The sequence below is a fragment of the Emys orbicularis genome, chromosome 5 (genome assembly GCF_028017835.1).
Source record: "Emys orbicularis isolate rEmyOrb1 chromosome 5, rEmyOrb1.hap1, whole genome shotgun sequence".
Lineage (NCBI taxonomy): Eukaryota > Metazoa > Chordata > Testudines > Emydidae > Emys > Emys orbicularis.
This window is the reverse complement of record NC_088687.1, coordinates 61,964,322-61,991,164: the sequence shown is the minus strand read 5'-3', so window position 1 is coordinate 61,991,164 and position 26,843 is coordinate 61,964,322. Positions and strand designations below refer to the sequence as shown.

The window sequence follows — 26,843 nt, the reverse complement described above, 5'->3', positions numbered from 1 at the left end:
ATTGAGTAAGAAAGTATGATAAAGTTAAATGGGTGTTTCTGTACAGAATTTTTTCTACCCTCAACAAGTAATTCAGATATTTGCTTAAACTGTTTTAAAAACAGCATTTAGGCAACGTCTAACAGTCCAACATTCTGCTGGAATTAGCCAATCTAAAAAACTTTTACACACTACAAGCCATTGTTAGTAAGTTACAGAAGTATACAAAGTACAATCAAACTGCTGCCACCAAGTACAGCCAACTTAAGATGTACAGAATTGTCAAAGCAATATTTGTTAACATAAGAGTAAGACATTCACATTTTTCCAGATCGTGCTGCTGTTAGCCTCAACATGTTTAATTAAAATTAACAGGAGAATCATAACTCTCCTGTACATGTAAAAAGGTTAGTGTACTTCATAGTTTTATTAGGTTCTCATTCACGGAGATAGTGGAACTCATTAGTCCTCATTCAAAATCAGCAATAAAGAAACCACAGCAAGCAGTGAAACAGAATAAAGGGTCACCATCAGTACACTATAATCAGTCCCAACTTTTTGCAGGTACCAGTCAGTACAGAATGTTATTCAAATTGCACATTTTGATTTTGAATTGAAAAGCTGACTCCCAATATCAAAATTGTAAAAAATGTTGCTGCCATTTTGTTGGCAGCACCCTCCATTGCCACATATGCACTGACCACCCAAGTTATGCCAAGTGCTCTTTAGCTTTGTACAAATGAAAAAAAAATTAACAAAGAGCATGGTAGTTTGCTAGTACATGGACGAATTCCCAGAGTTACATACATTCCACATGGCTCCTGATGCTATGTTAGTGTACTTAGTAGCATATACAGACCCTTGCTGACTTCACTTCTAAAGAACAGCAAAATAAAATGCCTGGCATCAAATGCAAGACAGAGTCAGTATGGAAATGTTTTTCTTCAAGTTCCTAAGGAAGTATTAGACACATGGCAGAGTTAAAAACCTAAGCTATTTAAAAAAGGATACTTGACAGTGGCCCCCGTCCCTCTTTAGGTAGGAAAAAAGCAAGTTATATAAGGAAGAAAGTTTAGTCATTAGGCTTTACAATAGCATTCCACGCTGAAAAACTGAATTATTAGCAGAAGACCCATCGGCATATGAAGGTGCAATTATTCATAAAGCCCATTTATCCTGGAGAGAGAAAAAGAGAGAAAGACTATCCCTGCACCTGCCACATCTCGTATAATACAGAACACTATGTATTAACCTTGCCAGGTTATTGTAAACAAAGGTTTGTAAAAACAGTATGCTTCTGCATATGTCTCCAGACATTCCTTTATAGCACTGAGCACCAACATGTGATTTACACCTTGAAAACATAATTTTTATACTAAGTAATTAATCCTCACAGCACCCCTCTGAGGTAGCTAAGTATTCTCCCCTTTTAAAAGAGGAGGAAACAGACACAAAGAGGTTAAGTAACTTGACCAAAGCCACAGAGGCAGTCGGGACAAAGCCCAGTTTGGGTGTTATGAACTCCAAAATCCAATCTCATACTTGGAGTATTAGAACATGTCTCTGATTTGGCTGGCAAAGAGAAAAAAGCTGACTGCTTTAGCACTAACAATTACACCTAGAGTACTTTTTAAATGTCATTTGTTTTTATTTATTGTTGATAAAAAGTAAAGAGCTGTACAGATTATACTTAATGCTTTGGAGCAGGAAAAGTTGTTCAGAAGAGAAAGCATAGGTTACTTTGCAAACTGTTGAAGCCCAGAAATGACAGAATCACCAAATAGCAGGAATTACACACCCACCTAGTAAAAAAAGTCAAATTATTACAGGTAGTAGGCGTTAGTGTAACAAAGATGTTAGTGTAACACTAGTGTATCCAGTCAGTGTTGTGAATACCTGTGGGAATAATTAAATCACTCCCTTGTCCAGCCAGTCTGCTAGCTGCTGCATTGCTAGGAGATATAACGGATGATATGGGTGATGCTGGGGAACCTGAAAAGGGGACACATTTAACCATGAAAACCCATCATCTTCTTTCCTCAGAAAATGTGTACTTTTATGTACAGAGATAGCTTTTAGTATTGGCGATATACCTGTAACATCAACACAAAACTAGAATAGTGTATGGAATAGTTCTTGGGATTTCTGGTAGTGATATATTAGAAAGAAGCAGCTGTTAATATGAAATCATCAAAGTTACTCCTGACTTAATTGTGTGTTTTCTTTAAAAGAAATTGGCAGTATGACTGGAAGTAATGAATACAAAATGCGAGATACAGGAGGCAGGAAAGAAAACAAATAAAATGACTTTCATACTGATCAATATGGCTGCTTTTCAGCTGAAATCTGATTTTTCTTATCTAAGTAAAAGTCACTCTACCGTTATCATGCAATACTCCTAACCTTGAGGGTTGATACTTGGACTCTGGATTCAATTCCAATTTCAGATAAGCAGGTGCAGGAACAGATTTTAATGAAGTGCAGTAGCTATATGTCTATAATATGCAGCAAGAATGCCTAAGTATCTGAGATCAGGATTGAGCCATTAGGTTGTTAAAATATTAGCCTGTGTGGTTCTCGGTCTAGAAGAAAAAGGCCTACTATAAACATTAATTATATTAAAAATATTGAGTTACGGGCATTGTTGTGTTAACAGTAAGAGTGCTGTGCTCCCAAAGCTATTATACATATTTTAACAAGTGATACAGCTCATAGCTTTATACTCTTCCACATCAAGGAAAGCATATACACCTCTACCCTGCTATAACGCTACCCGATATAACACGAATTCGGATATAACACGGTAAAGCAGCGGCTCTGGGGGGGGGGTGGGGCGGGGCTGTGCACTCTGGCGGATTAAAGCAAGTTTGATATAACGTGGTTTCACCTATAACGCAGTAAGATTTTTTGGCTCCCGAGGACAGCGTTATATCAAAGTAGAGGTGCAATAAAATAGTCAATTTAATCGTATAGAGGCAACCATGAAAAATTCACCCCATTTGCCCAGGACAAAATACTTTTTTTTGATGGGTGACTAAAATCAGTAATAACCCCCTCCCCCCGCCCAAATCGATCATCATGGTATTGCAATGGTATTGCAAGTCAATTTTGTGCCTGAGCATGTTAATTTTCATAACATTTTTTGAAGGCTGCATAAAAACCTAATGGGTCAATGTGCCCCCAGAAATTATGTACCCTTTAATGGCTTCCACAAAGGTTATACTTTATTAATTCAGTAACATCCCAAAAGAGCTCTTTAAATAACCAAAGCAAGACTCAGCATATGTTTCTTATACATGTCCCTGTAGCATGGAAAATTTGTCTCCCCTCATTATTCCAACTGTAAGAACAAAGCATAAAATTTTTAGCAACATCATTAATCTGCACACACAAACAAAGTTAAGGCTGAAAGACATTTATTTAACTTTCCTTATCTTGTCACAGTATGATGATATGTTTTACAAGAGCGGCAATACCTTAGGTACTAATGTCCCCAATTCTGCAACTGGATTCATGCAGGCACAAAGGTCTGCCCACAAGGATCTTATTACAGGAGCAGTGTCTAATCATGGAATGTAAGCAAGCTAAAAACAACTTTTCATTCTTTAAGTTTTCTTGGCTTCTGGCACAAGAGTATCCAACTTTGCTTAAGCATCATTGTTCACAATACCCTTCCCCCATCCCAATTAATTTTGCTTCCCCCTCTCCCCCCTGTATTTGTTTTTTATCCATTCTACTGAACAGAAATCAAAGCTCTTAAAATTTGGCGTTAATCATATTTTATCTTTTTGTCTATTGGGTTATTCAAAGCCCAATTTCCATCATCTCTCATTCATTTGGGAAAAACATAATTAGAAATAATCTAAAGTAATTGGTTTTGGAGAAAGACTGGAGTATTATGTTTAAATTCAGGTCAGTTCACACAGAGAAAGCACAAAGTTCCCTGTTTCTATAACATCTGAAAATTAATAATTTTGTTGCTTACACTGTTAAGCATTTATGACATTTCAGAATTATTAGCATAGTTTGAACAATGTCCTGTACACTTTATTTTGGTATTAGTTCTGTTGTACCTGCTCTGTTAAACTAGTGTATTACTGCCTTAGAGATAGAATGAAAAGAAAAGGGAATGGCAAGCAGCGTTTATTATTTACGCAGCTTTTCGTTAGCTGTACTGAATATTTCATCAAACACTCATGAGCCAGAGACATTTTAATTATGTAACAAGTTGTACTTTTTTGCTTCATTTTTGCATTTTTAAGGTTTTACTTATAAAAGCAAGGATATATGCAAGTTATACCTACTACTACAAAGACTCAGTCTCACAGCTGCTCACTCAATATTCAGTCAGATTTTCTAAATTCATAATCTTGCTCTAGATAAAGTAAAACTATATATAATGGTTTATTAAGATTTCATTTATGTCCTGTTTCCTGTATTCTTTATTTTCAGACAGTAGATTAAAGAGAAAGTGCTATTATTGGATCATTTAATAATTTTGCATTTCTCAAGGTTAGCTTTTAAATAAATCCATTCAAATTAAAGAAACCTGCAGCTCTATGCTGTGCAAGTAAAATGGTGGATACATCTTCAATATAACCAAATTTTTGCAGTATTTTTAGGACTGATTCTTATGCTTGGTGGCTAAGAACCTTTACAACATATACATCACAATAAAGAGGAAACAATTTAGTCTCATTGGAACAATCCACTACAGAGCTGGGAAAAGAGAATTTCACTGTAATTCTATCTTCTTTAGAAAACTGAAGTGGAGTGGTAACTGACAGTGGGACTGATTTGAGCTATGATTACAACTGGAATAATACCTCTAACTTAATGATTTAGTTATATAGCTCTAATTATGTATAGAGTTTTTACTATAATAACCTAAATTTTCCCTTCTTAATATAGCAGTTTTTAAATTACCAGTATCCATCAAATAGCATACATACACTTTTGTAACACCAAGAATCTTTTCATTAAGAAATCCAACATGATTATAGGAAAGGACCTATTAAAATTAACTGCAGGCTAGTTAAAAGTTACTTAATCTAATATAAGTTTTCATTAAAACCCCTTGACAAGTGGATATTAATTTCTCATTTTAGCAACCCAGCAACTGAGGAGAACACACATTTCACACCTAAGGTATACATTGCACATCAGAATAACTGCTATTTATGCTGAAGTGTAAAACAGCTACAGAGTTTGGAAAGAGTCTTAAGAGGCTATGCCTTTAAAAATATGCCTAAATCAGGTAAATTGTTGAAATGTAAAAATCATGTAGGTATACAAGTAGTTTTTACCTTGAAATGGCCCTGCTTCAATGACTCCCTCTTTGGTGCTGTCAAAGCCATGAGATGTTATTTGGGTTTCCGAGAGACCAAGTCCAACTGGTAACGAACATTTCAAATCCTTGGAAATGTTTGAATAAAAGGGAAAATCCATATAAAAACCTAGATAAGGAAACTTTTAGGCACCATAATATCTTTTCAATTGCATCTTAAACAATTCTGTCTATAGCCTGGAACTTGTCTTATGGTGTCATGGCATTCTATTGTGATGCATTAGTAGCAAACATTTACAACATAAGACACTGTTTTACAATGTGTGTTAGATGAAACAGTTTGTATGCTCATTTTAAAAGAGAGTGTTGATTTGTTAAGTATATGGAAAAAAATGAAAAATGAAAAACAAAACAATACTTTTCCTTTCCTTACCAATGTCCTTACAGAAGAAAAACATGAAGGCAAGTTCTAGTTTTTCCAAGTGGTTGAGTGCAAGATTAACTCCTAGAAACTAAAGAGTTAATAGTAATTGCTAATAGAAGGTTTTCCTGTTGTCCCGGTCTTCATTTAGACTGAAAGTTTTTCTGGATTCTGCATCATTTCACTTGTTCTGTAAAGTGCCAAATACATCATGATGCCATTTAGCACATTTTACTCATTCAAAACACTGTGAAAACACTAATAAATCCTTAAAGCTGGTCTGAGGTGGGAGAGTTAGTATTGTCCATGTTTACAAATGGAGAAATTGAGGAAAAAGATTAAGGTAATTCCCAAAGGCTATGCAGCAAGTAAGTCAGGGTTAGAAGACAGAATGCCTTCCAACCTCACAAATTTCCCTGTTCCACACTATGTAAAAATAAAAGTATTAAAAACAGCAAGCAGAAGACACAGACCAATAACTCAGTCACATCACAGTAGATTACATAATCAGAAAACCTTAACTGCTGACATGGAATTCTGAATCTTTCTAATCTTAGCAAGGTGAAAATAAATAAATAATAAAGGAACAGATGAGCAATGCATGAAGTATGCAGAGAAAAAAACATTTATTTTCAAGATGCTACTGCAAGGCATATGCAGTAACTTCTTCTAACATTTTATTTATATATATATATATATATATATATATATATATATATATATATATATATATATATATATATATATATATATACATATACACACACACACACACACATTATACACACACACACATTATACACACACACACACACACACACATATATTATACACACACAACTAAGAATTAATATCTTTAAAACCCAAGTGATTTTTTTAATATATGACAGAAGTCACTTAATCTGCAAGCCCCATGGGAGTTGCTGCATAGGTGTGATATTACCTAAAGGCCAAAACTGGCAGTTAGAATGTAGCACTGAATAATCCCAATACCACAGTAATAATTCCCTGCAATATAAACCAACTATCAGGAAAAGAGAAAAAGGAAACCTACAAAAACACACAAACTCCAAAGTAATAAAAAGGTATCCTTAGCAGAAGAGACACTATACTTTGGTTAAACTAACCATGATTCCTGATTATTAGTTATTTATAAAGGGCCAAATAAAAAGTGAATAATTTAAGTGCAATAATAAAGAAGGAAAAGAAATAAGCAGCACCGTGATCACTGGCTGCTTCTTGGGGCATGTCTACACACACAGTGCTGCAGCGGCGCAGATGCACTGCTGCAGCACATCTGGTGACGACGATTTACGCTGATGGGAGAGCTCTCCGATCAGCATAATAAAATCACCTCTGCAAGCAGCAGAAGCTATGTTGGCGGGAGAATTTGGGCCACACCGGCGCTTATGGTCAGTGTAACTTATGTCGCTCGGGGTGATTTATTCAGACCCCCTGAGAGACATAAGTTCTGTAGACATAGCCTCAGAGCTTGTCTTCGCTACTGGCCGGATCGATGGGCAGCGATCGATCCAGCAGGGATCAATTTATCGTGTCTAGGATAGATGCAATAAATCGACCATCGATCGCTCTAGTGTCAACTCTGGTACTCCACCTCAAAGAGAAGCGCAAGGGGAATCGACAGGAGAGCGTCTCCCATCAACACACTGCAGTGAAGGCACTTCAAGGCACCTCAGTAAGTAGGTCTAAGTACGTTAACTTCAACTATGTTATTCACACAGCTGAAATTGCTTAACTTAGATCGATCCCCTCTCAGTAGTGTAGACCAGCCCTCAGTCTCAACCTACCTATGGGCACTAGACTCCTATAAAGCTTTGTATTTTAAGCTGAATTTCTAAAGACTCTATACTCCAGCCCCCCCCCATACCCTCTGGCCGATTCTTCACCTGAAGATGTGGAAGCCAAGCCTCTTTCCTGTGAAAGTGTTAAAATTCTCAGCTACTTGTCTGTACTTTTAAGGCCCTTCAAAATCTATTTCCCCTCCCCCCCGCAATTCTCTAATCTCCATAGCATATGTGTACTCTCACTGTCACTCTACTGATGAAAGCCTTCATTGCCTGTTTGCTAAGTTTTGACAAAAGTACTTACATGTTTCCTCCCTCCCCTTTAGAACTCTTCTGCTACAATGCCTATAAAAGCCTCAACAATGGTATGGCAGCTGGCATGCTGTGATCATTGCCCATCATAGCAAACAGTATTGTCTCATTGTTTCTTGGTGCTCCCATCTGTTTATCCACCTACTGCATCACTTCTTATATTACAACCAAAAGTATAAGCTCTCTGGGGCAGGGACCATCTTTTTGTTAAGTTTGTACCAGTTTGAATATAATGGGACACTAATCCATGAGTAGCAGCACATAGGGGCCCTACAGTACAAGATAATAAATAAACAGAGGACTTACAATAATTTATTCTAGTAGTAAACTGTATTACCAAGACTTAATATATTGTGAAACTGAGGTGGAATAGATAAAAACCTATGATTTTTAAATCAGATTTTTATTTAAATTGAGTTATTTAAATCAAAAAAATTTTTAAAACAAGCCCAAAATTTCAGTGTTTATTGATGCAGAATATTTAAAGCATTTTTATGTATTGTAGTAAATTACGGGCTAACAATTGGCTGTCATAATTTCAAATTTAATTTTAATACAGAGACAGAGGAAAAGATCATATTTTTCTAGTCAACTCACACTTTATAAATATGTCAAAATAGCATGTTCTTCATTAAGTAAGCATCTATTATTTTCAGTCTAAAAATGGAGCAAATGCCGGTAAACTAAGCTAGCTAGATTAAAGCTAGCTTAGGTTCCGGAGCAATGAAGCTGCTTCAGCATGCACTACAAGCCCACCCAGAATTCTGGGTAATTACTCACAGGGTTATCCTGCACTGCCCTGGCTTCACTGCTCTGGGGCCCAGGCTATCTAGGGTATGTCTACCCGAGCTGCAATCACAGCCTGTGAATGCAGTATAGACATATCCTTAGTGTAAATGCTATACAGTATCTGGTTGCAAATCAACATGTTTTAATGGCAATACCAACCAATGACAATCAATTTTATTTTTTTTAAATAGTGGAAAGTAACTAAAAAGTACAAATACTAAACAAGAATAGAATCAATTATTTAAATCAGTGTTCTTGCTTGCCGATTTAAATTGGTGATTTAAAAATCAGTCATCTCTGACCTGAGGGGTTTTGTTTGTTTGTTGAAATAAACAAAAGAGGTGTTTGTTCTGGACCTACGAGTTCTTGCATGAAAACTTGGGTTAGGTTTTTTGGCATATAATCTCAGACATCTAATTATGATTTATTACAAAACACTCCTAAATAAGAAGGCTGCCAACAGCCCGTAATGGTCTTGATGAAGGGATTTATCACTGACAGTTGTCATAGAAAAAAAATTGAGATAATTTGGAGAAAAACTGTGGGGAAAAAGTGAGAGGCATGGTATGTACATTCCTATTTACAACAGTAGATAAATTATATGCGTGTCATGGGAGACTTATTTTTGAAGGGCGCAGGGATAAAAAACAAGTGGCTTTGACTTGCATTCCCTCAGAAGCTTGTTATTTGGTACAAGGTGGGCAGTGTGGTGAATAACCTCATTTTAAAGGAAAGTGACTATACTTTGTCTCATTTGACTTTTTTGTTAGTCCTGGGACAAAGTCCATGCAGTTGACCTTCACTTTGTCAGTGTAGAACCTATGCAGTCCCCAACTTCCATTGATGCATACATTTAAAGACTGAAGAGTGGTTTTACCCAGAAAGGTGACCCAAAAATGGTATTTTGTAATCTGTTGCATCTGACTCCAGAGCTGCACTGGTACAGCTGCTCTGCTTTAGTGCTTAGTGAAGACGCTACCTATGCAAATAGGATTTTCAAAGTTATAGGGATCTAAAAATGCTGAAGGTGCCTAGTGGGATTGTTAGAAGTACCTAACCTTAGGTACTCTTGAAAATACCAGTAGGCACCTACTTGCATCTTTAGGTGCTTAAGTATATTGCAAATCTGGCCCCTCGTCCCTCCAAGTTATCAGAATTACTAGATCTCATCCTCTCCCAACTGATTTTTATTTATAGATTGGAAGAGAAAAACAAGCTTTCCTGCTTTTTTCAACTTCCAATTTGCTTTTCAACTTCGCTTGAACTAGTCCAAATGAAGAAAATATTCTCTGCACTGAAACCAAAAATAATTGGGGCAAAAGTTCTCTCTACAACAAACAAACTACTGATGGTCGGCCAAAAGTAAATACCGGCATTTGCTCCATTTTAGAATGAAAATAATAGATGCTTACTTAATGAAGAACATTATTATTTGGAAATATTTATAAGGCTTGAGTTGACTAGAAAAGTCAGATGTTCTCCACCGGTTTCTGTTGTGTAAAGTGATCAATAGCACAAGTGTAGAGTCCCAGGAGAAGCCTTGTCAGACTGTATATTCCAACATATAAAGTATCAATGCCACCGGTACTGATGAAGCAATGTAGATCACCAAGGAACATGATCCACCAGCCTTTGAAGGCTCATAGTTGCGATGTAGTTTCAAAAAAGCCAAGTTAGCATGACAACTTTTGGCCTTCTTCTTGGTCAGTATCAGAGACTGCAGTCAGTCCTGAGTCCCATCTGGAGATCTTTGTTCTTCCCTGCCTCCGGGAATGGAAGATGTAAGAGCAAGGACTGTGGACGCGCTCTGCCAACACAAGGAGTATTGTGTGGACATACACAACCGATGTAATTAAAGCGGCTTATGATCGTTGATGTAACTTAAGTACTTCTTTGGGAGGAAAGTGGAATAAAAAACAAACAAAAACTAACCCACTTATGCAACCCATTCATAAGAATTTAGGGAATTTAACTGGGAAAGACTATATATTGTTGTCTCCTTAAGGATGAATCAGTCCTAACGAATAAAGCAACAATTAATGCAGATTCATATTACCTTCTTTTACATTTTTTCAAAAGCACTGAAGTGACTTAGGAGCCTAAATCCGATTGTCAGAAGTCATTTAGGAATTTAAGTTCCACTGACTTTCAATGAGACAAAACATTGGCTCTGTCTGTTCATCATGTCCCATCTATTCCTCACTATTAAGATACTTGCCATGGTCATTTTTGCCTTGACTAACATGGCCTCCCAGTTCTCAATCCCCAGCCTCACCAAGTGTGTCCAAAATACTCATTGTAAAGTCATCTTCCTCCCACTACAACCATATTACCCACACTTCACACTTCGCTTTGAATCCATCTATTGCTTTCCTGCATTATTACCATTCTAAGCTCGCCTCTTAAGCTAAAATGCCCCACTATCTTGCCCGCACCTACATTTGTGTTTTGGTTTTCCTCTACACCAGGGGTGGCCAACCCAAGCCTGAGAAGGAGCCAGAATTTACCAATGTGCATTGCCAAAGAGCCAGAGTAACACATCAGCAGCCCCCCATCAGCTCCCCTGCCTGCCCCCAGTGTCTCCCACTTGCCGCAATCAGCTGTTTTGTGGTGTGCAGAAGGAGGAGGAGGAGCAAGGGCACAGCAGACTCAGGGGAAGGGGCGGGGGCCTTGGGGGAAGGAATGGTGTGGGGCCAGGGCCTGGGGCAGAGCCAGGGGTTGAGCAGTGAGCACCCTGTACCACATTGGAAAGTTGGCGCCTGTAGCTCCAGCCCTGGAGTTGGCGCCTAGGCAAGGAGCCGCATATTAACCTCTGAAGAGCCGCATGTGGCTCCGGAGCCACAGGTTGGCCACCCCTGCACTACACTAAATTTAATTCACTTTGCTTACTACTTACTCCTTGTATCTCTTTTTCCTTCTCCTGGCCTCATGCCTTAAATCATGTTACTCTTCACTTGAAAGACTTCTTTTCCTCCTCCACTAAGCAGTTTCTGTCTTCTCCACATCTCACCTTACAATCCACCTTTCTGAACAATTTCTCCTCCAGCCTTATCAATAATGTCCAGACCCTTCCTCTTTTAAACGGCATGAAATAAGCCACCTGGCAGCAGAAAATAAAAACCCACAAGTTTCTAAGGTTTGTTTTTATGATAGGAAGCAAAAAATGGCTTCTCCAATTGAGACATTTTAGTAAAATTGAATATAATTGCCCAAACTGGAATTTGGCCAGGCCAGAGATAACATACCTAAACTTAATAAAGGTGAACTGGGATCTTACATGACTACAGGTGATCACGGCTTTGATTTCCAACTCATCTAAAATAGAGCACCACAAGAAGCACACCACAGTGTTCTCTACCACCAGGCTGGAACACTAGCTCAATACTGACTCAGAAGGCATAAGCACTTCCTAAAGCACCTGAGGCCTTGGCTACACTCGCGGATTCACAGCGCTGCCGCGGCAGCGCTGTGAAGCGCGAATGTAGTCGCGCCGCCAGCGCTGCGAGAGCTCTCTCGCAGCGCTGCAAGTACTCCACCTCTCCGAGGGGAATAGCTTGCAGCGCTGCGAGGGAGCGTGCAGCGCTGCAGGCGCTGATTACACTGGCGCTTTACAGCGCTGCACTCGCTGCGCTCAGGGGGGGTGTTTTTTCACACCCCTGAGCGCAGCAAGTGCAGCGCTGTGAATTGCCAGTGTAGCCAAGGCCTGAGTTTCCTTTGTTAGTCTCCCATGTAAGTGCTCTGACCTTGCATGGCTTATGTGATTTGACAAGATTACAACCCAAGGTGTTATGAGTGCAGGTGCAGTGAGTAACAGATCTTAAAGATACTCTTTATTATGATAATAGCACATATTGAAGATTCACAATGAAGCTCAAGTTTCCCACGCTGCCAGATATCCTTTGCTATTGGCAGCATATAAAGATGCTTAGAAGAGTGCTTGTGCTCTGGAAGAGGGCAAAAAGACAGGAGGAAAGAGCCTGTCCTGCGAGACAGAGGGAACAACAACAACAACAAAAAGGAATTTTAGAATGCAATGCACACATCAGGTTTTTTATTTTCATAAATTATTTCAAACATAGAATCATAGAATCTCAGGGTTGGAAGGGACCTCAGGAGGTCATCTAGTCCAACCCCCTGCTCAAAGCAGGACCAATCCCCTGACAGATTTTCCCCCCAGATCCGTAAATGGCCCCCTCAAGGATTGAACTCACAACCCTGGGTTTAGCAGACCAATGCTCAAACCACTGATGCATCTGAAGAAGGGTTTTTTACCCACAAAAGCTTATGCCCAAATAAATCTGTTAGTCTTTAAGGTGCCATCGGACTCCTTGTTGTTTTTGTGGATACAGACTAACATGGATACAGACTAACAGGGCTACCCCCTGATACTTGACAAACATATGAAAGTAAGTTTGTAAGATAACAGTATTTGGGCTCTTGGGTAGCCTAACTACAACAATTTTAGAACTTTACCTAATTTTAATTCATTCTTTAGAAACTCTCTTTCGGCCAAACACATGGCATGTTTTCAGATTACAAACAATAATGCACTTTTCCCCATCTCAGGGTCTGGTTTGTTAAACAATGTTAAGTATTCTCACCTACATTTAAAAAACTGAAAGCAAGTATTTGAATGACAAAAATGTAACTTTTCTCACACTATTCATGTTGTAAAGAGTGTTAACTACAGGACCAACAAGTTAAAAAATTGCAATCTGCTGAGTTTCCTCCAGCAAACAATAATAAAGGGGCTGTGCCAATTAGTCATCCCATTAACACTGCCATTACTAATGGACTTTAAAGATGCATAGACACTAACAAAGTGCTTAAGCATGCTTTAAACTCAGATAGTTTTGTCTCAACCATACTATGTCATAACATAAAAACAAACTTTTGGCCCAATACAGCTCAAAGCTACAGCCCAGTTCAGTCACTTTAAAGTTTACATCTATCATAGTGGCTGGACAAACCAAGTTAGAATTTCAGTCATAACTGTACTTAAGTAGTTCTTGATAGCGCACATGAGGACAAGTGAGAATACTGCAGCTCTTTTATGAACGATTTTAATTAAGCGAACAGTGATTTCATCTGTCTTTTTAATTATTAATTTGGATTTTGTTAGAGAACCAATTGTTTACTGGAGGTGATGCAAATAGTAAATATTGCTGTATTAACATGTTACCAAATATTTTTTTTAAAAATCAAGTACATTTGGTAACTCGTGTTTTACTTAACAGTATATTCCTGCATGATGCTGTATGCAAGTACTAGAAGTGCACTTTAGTGCAAAAATTAAACAACAATACCACCATTTTACAAGTACTCAGAAACAAAGAGAGAGAGAGAGAGAGAGGTGTATTGCAAAATCAGATATTGCATTTGCTTGTGCATGCATAGAAATGGATGTATGCAGAACAGAACCTCAAACTGGTCTCTAATGTTACTTTGTTGCTAAAGGGTATATTCCCAGAGCAAGAGTTTGTGTAAGTTACATTAGCACTGAACAAGACTTGCACAGCTAGATCTCTGTGCATACAGATGAGAACAAATACGCCTAAAGCTGCTGAAATATCTGCAAAGTTATTACATTCACAAAATGCAAATGAAAATATGGGTCGAGTCAAGCGTGGGGATAGGGTTGCCAACTTTCTAATCACAGAAAACCGAACACCCACCCTTGCCCCGCCCCACCCCCCTCCCTCCATCGCTCACTCGCTCATTTTCACTGGGGTAAGGCGGGGGTGAGGGCTCCAGCTGGGGGTGCGGGTTCTGGGGTGGGACCAGGGATGAGGGGCTTGGGGTACAGGAGGGGGCTCTGGTCTGAGGCAGGGGGTTGGGGTGTGGAACGGAGTATGGGCTCTGGGCTAGGGGTGTGGGCCCCAGGGTAGGACCAGAAATGAGGGGTTCAGTGTGTGGGAGGGGCTCTGGGCTGGGGGTTGGGGTGCAGGAGGGGGTGAGGGGTGCAGGAGGGGGTGCAGGCTCTGGGGTGGGGCCAGGGATGAAGGGTTTGGGGTCCAGGAAGGGGCTTAGGGCTGGGGTAGGGACACAGGCTCCAGACGGCGTTTACCTCAGGCAGCTCCCAGAAGTGGCTGGTATGTCCCTCCAGCTCCTGGGCGAAGGGGCAGCCATGGGGCTCTGCGTGCTGCCTAGGAGCCGGAAGAATATGCTGGCTGCTTCTGGGAGCTGCACGGAGCCGGGCAGGGAGCCTGCCAGCCCCGCTGCACCAGCAGTACCACCAATCAGACTTAACAGCCCAGTCAGTGGTGCTGACTGGAGCCACCAGGGTCCCTTTTCAAACGGGTGTTCTGGTCGAAAACTGGACATCTGGCAACCCTACGTGGGGGCCCTAGATCCCTGAGTGGGGCACTACCACAAGTTTAAAAAAAGCAAAAAAATATACTAAAATGTTTCTCAACTGAATCCAACTTATTTAAAACAAAAAAGACTCCCTTGAAATTTAGTCCATTTACTCATCGTAATCACTTCCACCACCCTCTTTTATTTATGAAGTACTACTATAATATAATTGTACAACTGAAGTATATTCCTTCCCCCAATCTTAGGTGAACTCCTTTAACCATTGCTGTGCTGGCTCTGCCTACAAACTAATAAATTAATACGCACAGCAAAGCTGAAGAAACTTCAGAGCAGTAACTAACACATTATATATAGTTTTACATTAAACACAGAAATAATGACCAAAATTACAGGAGAAAAGGAAAAAGCAAAAGAGGAGCATTAAAAGTAACGAAGATGAAGCAAGATGAATAATACTTAAAAAAAAAAAAAAAAGGGCATAATAATATTGATTTTGGAGACTGACAATAGTAAACAGATCCAGAAAGCTACCCCAAAGGAAACAACCTATGAGCCTTTAATCTTTTTGCGATAATTCTGATTATCACACATTCTAAGTTAAAAGGGCGTCTCACATGTGAGTGAGAAATTGTGCTACACAATCAGAGTTTCTAGATCACCATTTTCTTAAACCTACTGGTTTACAGTAAATATTTAATAACGTTTCCTTACTGCAGATGGAAGATATTCAGATCTCGTCTTCAGAAAACTGATGTTATATGCACGCTATGCTCTGAGGATTGCTTGTATTTTCTACTTTCTAGGTTACTAAGAAAGTAGGTAACTTCTGAAAGTCAGTGAACAAAAAAACAACAACAACTAGCTGTTGCAACTTTTCATATGTAACCATGAACTAAAGCTACTATACACAGTTATACACAATTCTAATTTTCTATAGTTAGAATTCTATTATTTAGCCACTCTGACACAAAAAAATCCACTTATTTTGCCTGCACAGTGAATTTAGAAGAGAACACACAGATTCTCTGAACACCATGCATTAGCATGTATTAAATTTTAATATTTTAAAATGATTAATAAAACTTCCTTGAAGATTCTCAAATACCATTCTTACTCTAAATCTGATTTTAAGTTAAAAACAAATTTCCTCTTAATCTTTGCACAGTCATGCATAAGTTACAAGAATTGGAACAGTTGCACAGGTTTAAAACATGACAAGTTTTCAGACTACCATTTTTAGCTTGCACACAGTAAATTCAACAATTTTGGTTAAAAAAAAATATAAAAACTTTTTTTGCGTATCTGCCTGTATTATATATTAGTCAGCACCCAGAATACTGCTGATATTTTCTTTGGGCAACAGTAGATAAATACCCTTTGAATGTAGGTGCAAAATACCATGCTTAGAAAGTAGGTAGCTCCATTTGGCACCTGGATAGCTGAAAGCTCACAGAGTTTTGTATTTTTAAGATAAGCATAAGTTATTTGCTTTATGCACCACACAGCAAAATAAAAATCAGAATTCTTACTCAGCGTTGCTTTAACCGGAAAAGCAACTATGTAAAAATGGCACCATGTTACTATGCTCTCTGTGAGCATTCAAAGCCACATCTGCTTAAGTACTTACTTTACTAACTAAAGCAAGTTTCTGCTACTTTTTACCTATTAGCCCTGCAGAGTCAAAGATATAGCAGAGTAAGTTAGAATTCTATTCAAGCTTGGGCATCAAAATAATTGTTAGCCTTGCTCCAACTGTGGGATCTTTAGCATAAATACTCTATGACCATAAAAGAACTGAAGTTGACTTTGCAGATCTGGTAGTTAGTGATTTTCAGATATTTACCCTTTAAGTTAAAAACAAACAACCACCACCACCACCCTCAAACATCACTTTCTAGTCTAACAACATTTATTTGGTGTATTTTAACATTTACCATACAGTGTAGGTTTGCTGCCACAATACTAACCAACCAAGGCCTGAGGAAACTCCTTATAAAATCCTTAACAGATTACAAACCCAATGCTTCTCCCTATTGCATAAGGCCCAAGTTCATTGCCACTGCAGAACTCTAAGTTCTGTTTTAGTTGCCCTAATCATTCACAATTACCTTTAAGATACCTTCATTTGTAATTTTTCTTTTTATTTATTACACATATCCTGACTCTGGGGGCCCTCTTGAAGTTCTCGTTTGACAACACAGATTTAAAGTCACTGAAGTATCTTTTCTCCCATAACGTGTATTAACAGCATAGTCATGGAAACTCAAAAGGACACCCATCCAGGGTGACTAAAAAATATACTTATGACCGGGGATAAGAGCAGTAGTAGCTTTACATCTTTATTATTGGACACCATATTGTGTTCCATCCCCATGAAGTTCCATTCCTCTTGTCAGCCAGTCACTACACCTACCTGATGACCACAAATGCAGATTGTGTTATCCCTGAAAACAATTCTTCCAGCCAACAAAAAATCAGTTTCTTCCTCACTCAAGGATCCAGTAGGGATCTACTAATTTTTCGGTCCTGCCAGTAATTTTTTCTTTTTAAACATACAAAAAATATCCCCAGTTCAGTGTTGTATGGGTCTAATTCTAATTCATGTTCTACTAGAAGATCTCCCTTAACTCTAGGCTATGAGGGTAAACAAAAATGTAGAGCAGGAACCAGCCTTTGTTTTTACAGTCTGAAAATGAAAATGTCCAAATCTCTATGGCTTATACCACAGCACCCCCTGCTGGTCAGTCAAGGAACAAATGATTAGCTATCAATTAAATGTCTGGGGGGGAAAGCATGTGTGTTGAAAGAAATGGCACGTGCATACACACAAATTCTTTACCATGTAATGTAAATGTTACCATTTTTGTATTCCATCTTAAAGAATGGAAACTATTGATAGCATATAGCGATAGGTATATTTCATATAGATATGTGGCACGAAAAATTCAGTTACCCAAATGAACAGAACTATTACACTCCTCTGCCTTTTGCAACACTACTTGGTGCAATTGCATACAGAAGCCAAGGTGCAGTTACATGTAATTTTAAATGTGCCACCTCTTATTTTAAGCCTTTTGAAGTGGCCTGCTTTGTAGCAAGTAAAACTTAAGAACCAGCTAATTGTGTAAACTAGCTGCCTGTACAGTATTTGCATAGCCACACAAGTACCCATTTTAAAAATTTTAATGAATAAAAACTTGGGGGCAAAAACCTAATGTAGGTGCACTTTTTTTTTTTTTTTTTATTAAAGAGATTTTATTACGAATGTAAGATTTACATGCTGGACTATGAGCTATATGGTACATTACTAGTGGCAGAGTTTTGTAAATGTACAATAGTGAAAGCGTAAAGTAATTTCAGTACAAACTTACTCCAGTTTGTGATGTCTGCTTGATTTTATCTATTTTAAATTTGAATTTTTAAATAGAGCTTTTTAACAAGTTTTTCCATTAATGCTGTCAGAAGACTGCCAAGATCACAGACATCCCCTTACCTCCTCCAATAGACATTTCATCCACAGAGAAATAAAATTCAAGGTACTGCTTGTTGCAAACTAATTTTTTTCCATATAAAATTAAGTTTACAACTAGGATAGAAGTGTACCAAAAAACCCAAATATAAAAGGCAACCTGAGGCACCAGAAAACATCTGTCTAATGGGAGACATTCTACTTTCAACTCATAACCCCAGTAGTAACTGTAGTTAGAATTTGGGTGAATTTACACACAGAAATAATACAAATCTGTAAGTACTTACATTTTCTTAAGTCTCTACAAGAAATACTTAAAAGTACTAAACATATTTATAGATGTATCTTAACTTAATGCTTAAGGGTGAACAAGACAACCTAGTAGTCCAGAAGGCTATCCAAACTAACTTTAGCAAGCTCAAATTTTTATCATATTTCTGTCTGTTTAATAAACTACTAGAATGCTTTTCCATCTCATTTCTTTGAACAAATACAAGCCTGCAGGCATCTTTATGTAGCACAGTGACACTCAGACTGAGGCTTGCAAGCTGCAAGTGGCTCTTTAATGTGTCTCCTGCAGCTCTTTGCAGCACATGATATTAAAACACTGTGTGATTTAATTATTCACCAGTCTAAGTTATTAAAAGCATCCTGATAGGTTACTATATTATTAACCCATTGTAGTTGATAAAATAATACTTGGCCAGTCATTTTGCTGAGAGAATAATAGATATATAAAAACTAAGTATTTCCCAGTCATACGGTTTAAATAGGACTACATATTACTATAGTAAGTGAAACAATGAATTCACACTATTGTGGCTCTTTTGGGAAATGCTGATCGCTAATTTGGCTCCTGAACCAGAGGACTGAGTAGCACTGATGTAGTAGTTTGTAGTCTAACCTTCTCCCCAACTACAAGAATAGGCATATGTTCACCTCTGACATGATAAAATATTAACCAATCTAGCCTTCTGTGAGTTCTAGGGAATCAACCCAGGCCAGATTCTGTTTATTACATATTACCTTGTATTCTCAGCATTTCATTAATTGGATTTCTGATAGTGATTTAGTGGTAATTAACGATGCTGAAGAAATTCTTTTTACCCTGTTAAAATTGCGTTCACGTGAATCTTCAAGCTCTCCATTACTGGTCACAGGAATTTCTGCTGCTGAATTTTTGGGAGACTCTTGAGCCATTGCAAACTCCTACAGTGTAAAAAGAAACAGGTTAGTATTTGCCAATACACCAGAGCGACTAGTATTATAAAAGTGCTCAACAGAATATTTAACAATTGATTTTACATACCAGCTGCTGTTACAAAATGGGACTCTAATTCTAACATTTCAATGATACACTAAAACTGAATTCAGTCAGTATTTTAAATCACACAAAAATGAAGTCACTGTGTGATACACAACTTGCAAAAAAGTATCTAACACAGTTCCATGATTTAAGAAGACCAACAGAAAAGTTAGGACCTGACACACATCACAGCGTTGGGTAATTAAAGAATGTCATTCAGTTTACAGAATCATAGAATACCAGGGTTGGGAGGGACCTCAGGAGGTCATCTAGTCCAACCCCCTGCTCAAAGCAGGACCAATCCCCAGACAGATTTTTGCCTCAGATCCCTAATGGCCCCCTCAAGGATTGAACTCACAACCCTGGGTTTATTAGCAGTCCAATGCTCAAACCACTGAGCTATCCCTCCCCCCATCTATATGTCCAGATAGAATCTGAGAGGTAGAATTAAATTCAGAAGGCCCTAAAGAAATAAACTTTTTGTACTTGTAAATGTGTGCACCCAGAGACAGATGGTACATACAGCATCTGTCATATCTCACATATTCCAGAGTACTTAATGAAATGAGCCAAACTTGAAAAACCGCACTCATCATGGCAAGCAGCATGGAAGAAGGAAGTGGCTTTAATCATCAATTGCTGCAGAATTTAAGCTCTTGTTTTTAAAAAAGTTATGATTCTAGCCCTTCTGTCCCAATGTGGAACAAAATGTTACCAATGTAGCGCTGTCTTCTGGACCAAACAACTATAGTGTTTCTGTTGCTGTTCATGGCTCTGCCAGAAGCAGCAGAGTCAAATAAACAATCAATACTTCTGCTACTCAGAAAGAATAATTTCAGCTTCACACTGCTGCTGCTTGGTAAAGCAGTAAGCAATAGCAGACAGTTTCTGGAACAATTTATGTGAAAGTAAGACCCAAAGGAAAGAGGCTGAGGAAAGAGCAGATTATTGAGTTCATCTTTTCCCACTCCCAGCACAGCAGTTAGTTAAACAGTCCTGAAGAGACTAGACAAAAAGCATCTTATCTGTTCCAATAGCTAGGGGAAGGAAGACTACAATTTTAGACAACAAATTAAGCCTTCAAATAGGGTTAAAGGCCAGCATCTCTCCTGCCCCCACACAGAAAATTTAGTGTAGTACAAAGATTTATTGACACTTGCGTAGGATGGCCGGCATAATTCATACTGATAAAGCTTGTTATCATACATATTTTCCCCTCTTCCACCATTGTTTCAATTGTGTGGCTGACAGAATAAATCTGGTTCAACAAGGAATGCTTCATTTACAACTTGAGACTCTCCCTAGACTCTGATAACCATTGATCCATTTTTTAACCAAGCACTGAATGTGCATGTATCTGAAGCATGGACTTTAATTCACGTGTTTCTCCAGATGATTTTCAATAGCAAATTAACGTTACATGAATTACACTTGCATGCTTAAAAAAAAAAAGAAAAACACTGACTATAGTAACGATTTTTCACTCCACTCAGTCTTTTGAAGAAAAGATCATAATTTCATCCAATTGCAAAATAACACAGTGTAAAGTGAAAGAGCAAAATGAGGGACCTGGGAATAAATCTTTAGCTTCCCATGTGGATCAGGGAGTCCGTTGCATGAGCCACAAAGCAAGAACTTTAGCCATTAAGGATAGAAACATTAACTGTCCTTAAATTGGGTTAAAAATGTGCAAAGCCTTGCTCAGTATGAAGTGCTATGCTCTTGCAGTACAATATACAAGATTTTTTGTAATATCTATAAAATTTGGTCTAGCAGCACCAATTTGCTTTAATAACCCTATACTTTTGAAAGACTTTTCACAGCTTACATTGCTATCAATCTGTAAGTGTAAGAACAGGGAAAGAGTGTGAAGACAAACGAAAAAGTCCCTTAAACCCTGATGAAGTGTTGCTTTCGGGTACATGTATGGAGGCGGTGGCGAGGGAGAAAGAGAAAAGTATATTTCTGATTCTTAGCACTCTTGCTTACAAACTATGATCTTCCTTTCTTTTAGGAAAGTTATACAACACACTGCAAGCAGGTGTACAGGTCCAAGAAAATCTGAAGTTTTATATTTATAGTTTTATTCTCCATTTAGTCCACAAAGAATCAACTAGTTTCCATATTTAACTAATCCTATACTTTTGAAAGACTTTTCACAACTTACATTGCTATCACGCTGTAAGTGTAAAACAAAAAGGCTATGATACCAGGCTTTTGAAAGAACTCTTATAAGCATTTAAAAACAAATTAGGAAGAGTGGATTACAGATAATTTAAATCAACTATGCATTCAGAAACACCTACTAAAAGCAGTATGCTACTGTCTAAAGCAAATTAGTGACTTGTGTGTTTGTTAAAGAAGTGTTGTCTTAAAGAAAAAGAAAAATATTTAGAAACTCATCCATGGAGACAGAAAATAAAGTTTCTGTTTTTGAATATTTCAGACTTATTTTGTTAATTTCAGGAGAGCTCTTTGGGTTGGGGGAAGGAAGAAGACAATTTCCATCATCACCGCAAAAAATTAGTTAAGGTATTTGGATTTTTCCTCCAAATTAGTTGAAGAAATCAGTTTCAAAGCCTTTGAGATCCAGAGTATTTATAAATCCTTGAGTTGGGACAGTCTAAGGCCAACATGAGAAATATATGGGTATTGAATAGCAGCTGATCTATTTATCTGAGCACTGGAACTGGCTGTGTTCATAAAACAAAGGTTTAAGCAAACAAAATTAAGTGAATATCTTTCAGAAATCTATAAACATGGTTGTGATCATCAAGGTTACATCAGGAAAATAAAGCTTTTTCTGTCAAGAATATGGAACAGACTCAGCTGATTAAATGACGTAGCTCCTTCAGGGAAGGGGCTGCCTTTATTTTGGGCCTTGCAGTATCTAGCACATTGACAGTGAATAATAAGCAGCCTCAAAGATACAACATAACAGGTTATTTTTAATTGATCCTTTAAAGGTTCTATAAAGTAAACTGTGAAATTATATATCTTTAACCAAGTGAATTATGACGTATAGCCAAAAAAAATCCACTAGACTTAAAAATATTTGGATTTTAGGTTCAGACAACCAACTAGGTAAAACAGTCCAACACCAAAGCAAAGAAATCACATCATCCTCCTCCACTTCAGCTGTCCATGTCCATAAAGAGTCACATGGTGCTTGTTTCCACCTGCTAGCATCACATCAAAAGCTAAGACACGCACCAAATGCTTTCCCAACATTTTTCTAGATAAACAATTACTGTGGTTGTTACAAGGATGTTATTCAATTGTCAATGGGAGGGAAGATGATCCATGCAACGATGAATGGGGTGGGGTGGGGGAGGATCTGTGCCACAAAAACACTGTTGCTATTAAGATGTGATGCATATGATGAACAAGTTTAAGAATTCCTGTCCCACATAAAATCTTTGTGGCCAATCAAAAAGTACATCAGTCTAGTTCTATTGAGATTAGACCAGTGGTTCCCAAACTGGGGTTTGTGAACCCCTGGGGGTTCACGAAGTGTTACAGGGGGTTCTTGGGAAAAAATTCCCTAATGGCAGACAGAGCTGTCCATAGGGACCCCGGGCAGCACCCGGCAAGCAGCCCGGAGCCTCTAGACTTCCAAGAGCTAAGCAGATCAAAGCAAGCATATCTATCACACTGAGGAGATTTCAACTTCAAAACTCCTTATAAGAAATGGAAAGGGAGGTGGATTTTTTTTTTTTTTTTTTTTTTGCTGTTTTTAAAATTATTATGAAGAACAAATTTGAGCTTTGTTGTAACATGCGTTGTTTGCCTGGACTGCTCAAGACCTGAATGCTTGTGTAGGAGGAGCTCTTTGAGTTGGCTTCTTAAATACCTTTATGCTGTTTCACATCTGATACTCCTTGATGAAACATAGGAGCCTTGTCTTATAACAGGCTTATTCAAAGTGATACAAGCTACGAAAGTGAGATCTTGGAAGAGTGTTGCCGTTTTCATAGTGTAATAAAAATACTATAATGATAAATAATAAATAATAATACATAGTGTGTAATAAGCATGTCATAAAAACACATTTTATATTTCCAAGATCACTTCTTTTTTATAATTTATACTCAGGTAAAGGAGAAAATCCCTGGAAATATCCATTTTTAGGAGGGGGTTCGTGAGACTTGACATTTTAGTGAAAGGGGTTCACAGGTTGTTAAAGTTTGGGAACCACTGGATTAGACAAATATCCATCCATAAACTGCACACCTTAAGTTACTGTACAAAATCATTTGTCCTTTAACGGTAATGAGATGGAAATGAGATTTACAATCTAGTTCACTATCTGAAGGTGCCCTTATGTAGCACATACACACATATAAGCATAGTGCCTCCTTCCTCAGGAAGGGCACATATAGGAAGCACTAATGCATTTTATCCTGCCTTGCGATCATAGTAGTAGGGAAGTAATTTTTGTCCTCATTCTGCTGGGATTTTTGTTTGGTTTTGTTGTTTTTTAATTGATTTATAGAGCTCTAATGACCCCATTCACAAATACAACTGCCAGAGTTACTCGGGGGGCCATACACAAAGCAGTGTAGGTCTCCGAGCACAAACCCAGTTTGTGGGAACAGTTCAGTTTTTAAGCTGGAAAGAATGGCTTCCTGCTTTGTTATACCTGATGTGCGTGTGCTGTTGTGAATATTTGGAGTTATGAATCCTTTAACCCTTTTTTCGGCACCATGTCCCCACTTACCCTGGTTATATGCATAATAGTAATTTGTTAATTTATCTTTTCCTACTCTGAAAAAAAGTGTTACTTTCTCTTTTGTAATAAATACACACAAGATATCAGAGTTAAAATTGCACATTCCCTGATTTGGAGGGTATAACCATGATGTTCAGGTATCACAGCAATGGGCATCTACATACAATCCCTAAATAGTGTTAGTAAAACAAGTCCTTTTCTATGGAAATTATATTGTACTACAGACCTTAGGTCCTGGGATTTAAGTAGATTTATTTCAGCTCGTCGAAAATTTATCAAAGCACTGAAAATATTTACTGTCACAGATGCAATATCCTGCACCGTCCCAACTTTGCTTCAGAAATCTGAAGCAGAAGGGTACAGGAATGCTATGGAGATACTAACATACCATGTATGACAGACACCTTAGAAATATTTAAAATAGACTCGGCATTTTCAGCCTTTAGGGGGAGTTTGAGAGAAAAATAAGAACAACATGCAATTCAAACTGCATCCTCTTATTAACGCTCAATGCAGCCAGCCCTTCTTTGCAAGTGTCACTTGAATTCCCTCTCTTGGAAACAGCGGAGGCTCCAGGCACCAGCACTCCAAGCGCGTGCCTGGGCGGCAAGCCGGTCGCTGTGAGGGCAGCAGTCAGGTGGACCTCCCGCAGGCATGCCGCCGAATCCGCGAGACCGGGGACCTCCTGCAGGCATGCCGCCGAAGGCAGCCTGCCCGCCATGCTTGGGGCGGCAAAAAAGCTAGAGCCGGCCCTGCTTGGAAATCTTCACATTTTCCTGAAACGGATCAAGCACTGTCCAAACAAACCTTCCAGTTTTACAATACAGTATGTCCAGTGTGTAGAGATTAGTAAGTTTTTCCATGCTATGTCCCTCTTACCAAAAAAAAAAAAAAAAAAAGAACCAAACCCAACAATGTTTATTGGGTGACTATGTAGCTAAAAATACATTAAAGTGCACCACAAGCCCTATGGCTCTGCAGTACATATTTAGGGCATGTTTTAAAAACGCATTAGAAGTACTTGGTGGATAGACAGATAATCTGTCCCACTCCTATGAAAGAACATTAGGCACAGAGATGCTAACCACCTGCCAAAATTAAGCCTTATTTTAAGAAACCTATAAACAGCTCAACTGTTTTTAAAAATTGCTCCAATACTATGACCTGCTTCAACTTGAAATGGAATACAATCGGTTATATTGGTATGATGGCTCCAATTGTTTCTATATGTGGTACTGCAGTTTCTGGACAAGTCAAAATACTTTAATTTGTTATCCTATCAACTATAAACAAGAGACTATATTCTTCATACAGATAGTTAGGTTGAGGTTAGAAGAGGTGGGGGTGTCCCATATTGTCATGCAAGAGACATTAGTTTGACAGTGACCACATTTTGGATTACCAACAATTTGAATATTAAATGTTTTGCTCAAATGCCTTCCATCAAAGACTTCAAGTCACTTTACTCATATTAATTAATTAAGCCTCTCAATTACTATTATATAGATGGTAGAACTGAAGTACAGTGATGTTACCTGACTTGTCCCAAACAATATATGAAGTCTGTGGCAAAACCAGTAAGCAAAAACAGTATGAAGTGGATGTATTTTGTGGAGATTTTCAGGTGGGGAAAACCAAAATGCATCACAAAAAATATAATGAGCAAAATCCCAAACTAGTCTGAGTGGAGAGTAATTTTTTGTGCAGCAGTGGGAGGGGGTGGCACAGTCAGAGTATTTGAGCAACTGAAAAGGTTCTGAGGAGTTCCGTGAAATCACAAACTTTTGCATGAAATAAATGCAAAAGAGGGATCTAGATTAAATATGTCCCATTTTAAATTTTAAAATGGCTACTTTAATCCAAGACAAATACTAATGTAATCAAAGTAATTTAATCAATCTTTAATTACCATATTCTCTCTTTTGGCTATTTATTAATTTGAATATATTACAAATTGAGGGTGAAATTCATAAACAATGCCTACCTAATGAGTTGTTTTCATGTAGCTAATACAAATCAAAATGTAATCAGATTTATGGTTTGATTTTCAGCCACACTACAAAGGACAAGGACTTTTAAAGAGTCAACTTTAAAAAACTATAGGTATGGGATACCCAGAGAACAAACAACAACTGATTTCCACAATATTTACAACACAGATCTCCTTGTTTAAGTACAACAAAAACAGTTTTCAAATCAAATTATTGGCACTTCAGCATATTCTATTTCATGAGCCACTACACTGTCAAACAAAAATATAACAAGCTGGACACGAGCCTTCGCCTGGACAGAAAAGCTTTCTGCCAACTCAGTCGAGCATTTTACGTATTCATGGTCTCACAAAATGGCCTGAACCAGAAAGATGCTGAGCCCTCATTACTTCTATTAGGTCAGTTGGAGCAGGTCAGCCTTAGATGAGCAGGCC

At 38.1% G+C, this 26,843-nt stretch overlaps 1 protein-coding gene across 1 annotated transcript in view; it reads right to left on the bottom strand.

The window, feature by feature from the left end:
• The window catches only part of ARFIP1 (ADP ribosylation factor interacting protein 1), a 77,772-nt gene that overhangs the window by 34,331 nt on the left and 16,598 nt on the right, over positions 1-26,843 (bottom strand). The window contains exons 3-5 of the mRNA XM_065404838.1: positions 19,488-19,589; positions 5,286-5,394; positions 1,876-1,971 (exon numbers count right to left, since the gene is read on the bottom strand). Of these exons, the coding sequence (XP_065260910.1) occupies positions 1,876-1,971; positions 5,286-5,394; positions 19,488-19,589 (307 nt within the window). The remainder of the gene's footprint in view (positions 1-1,875; positions 1,972-5,285; positions 5,395-19,487; positions 19,590-26,843) is intronic.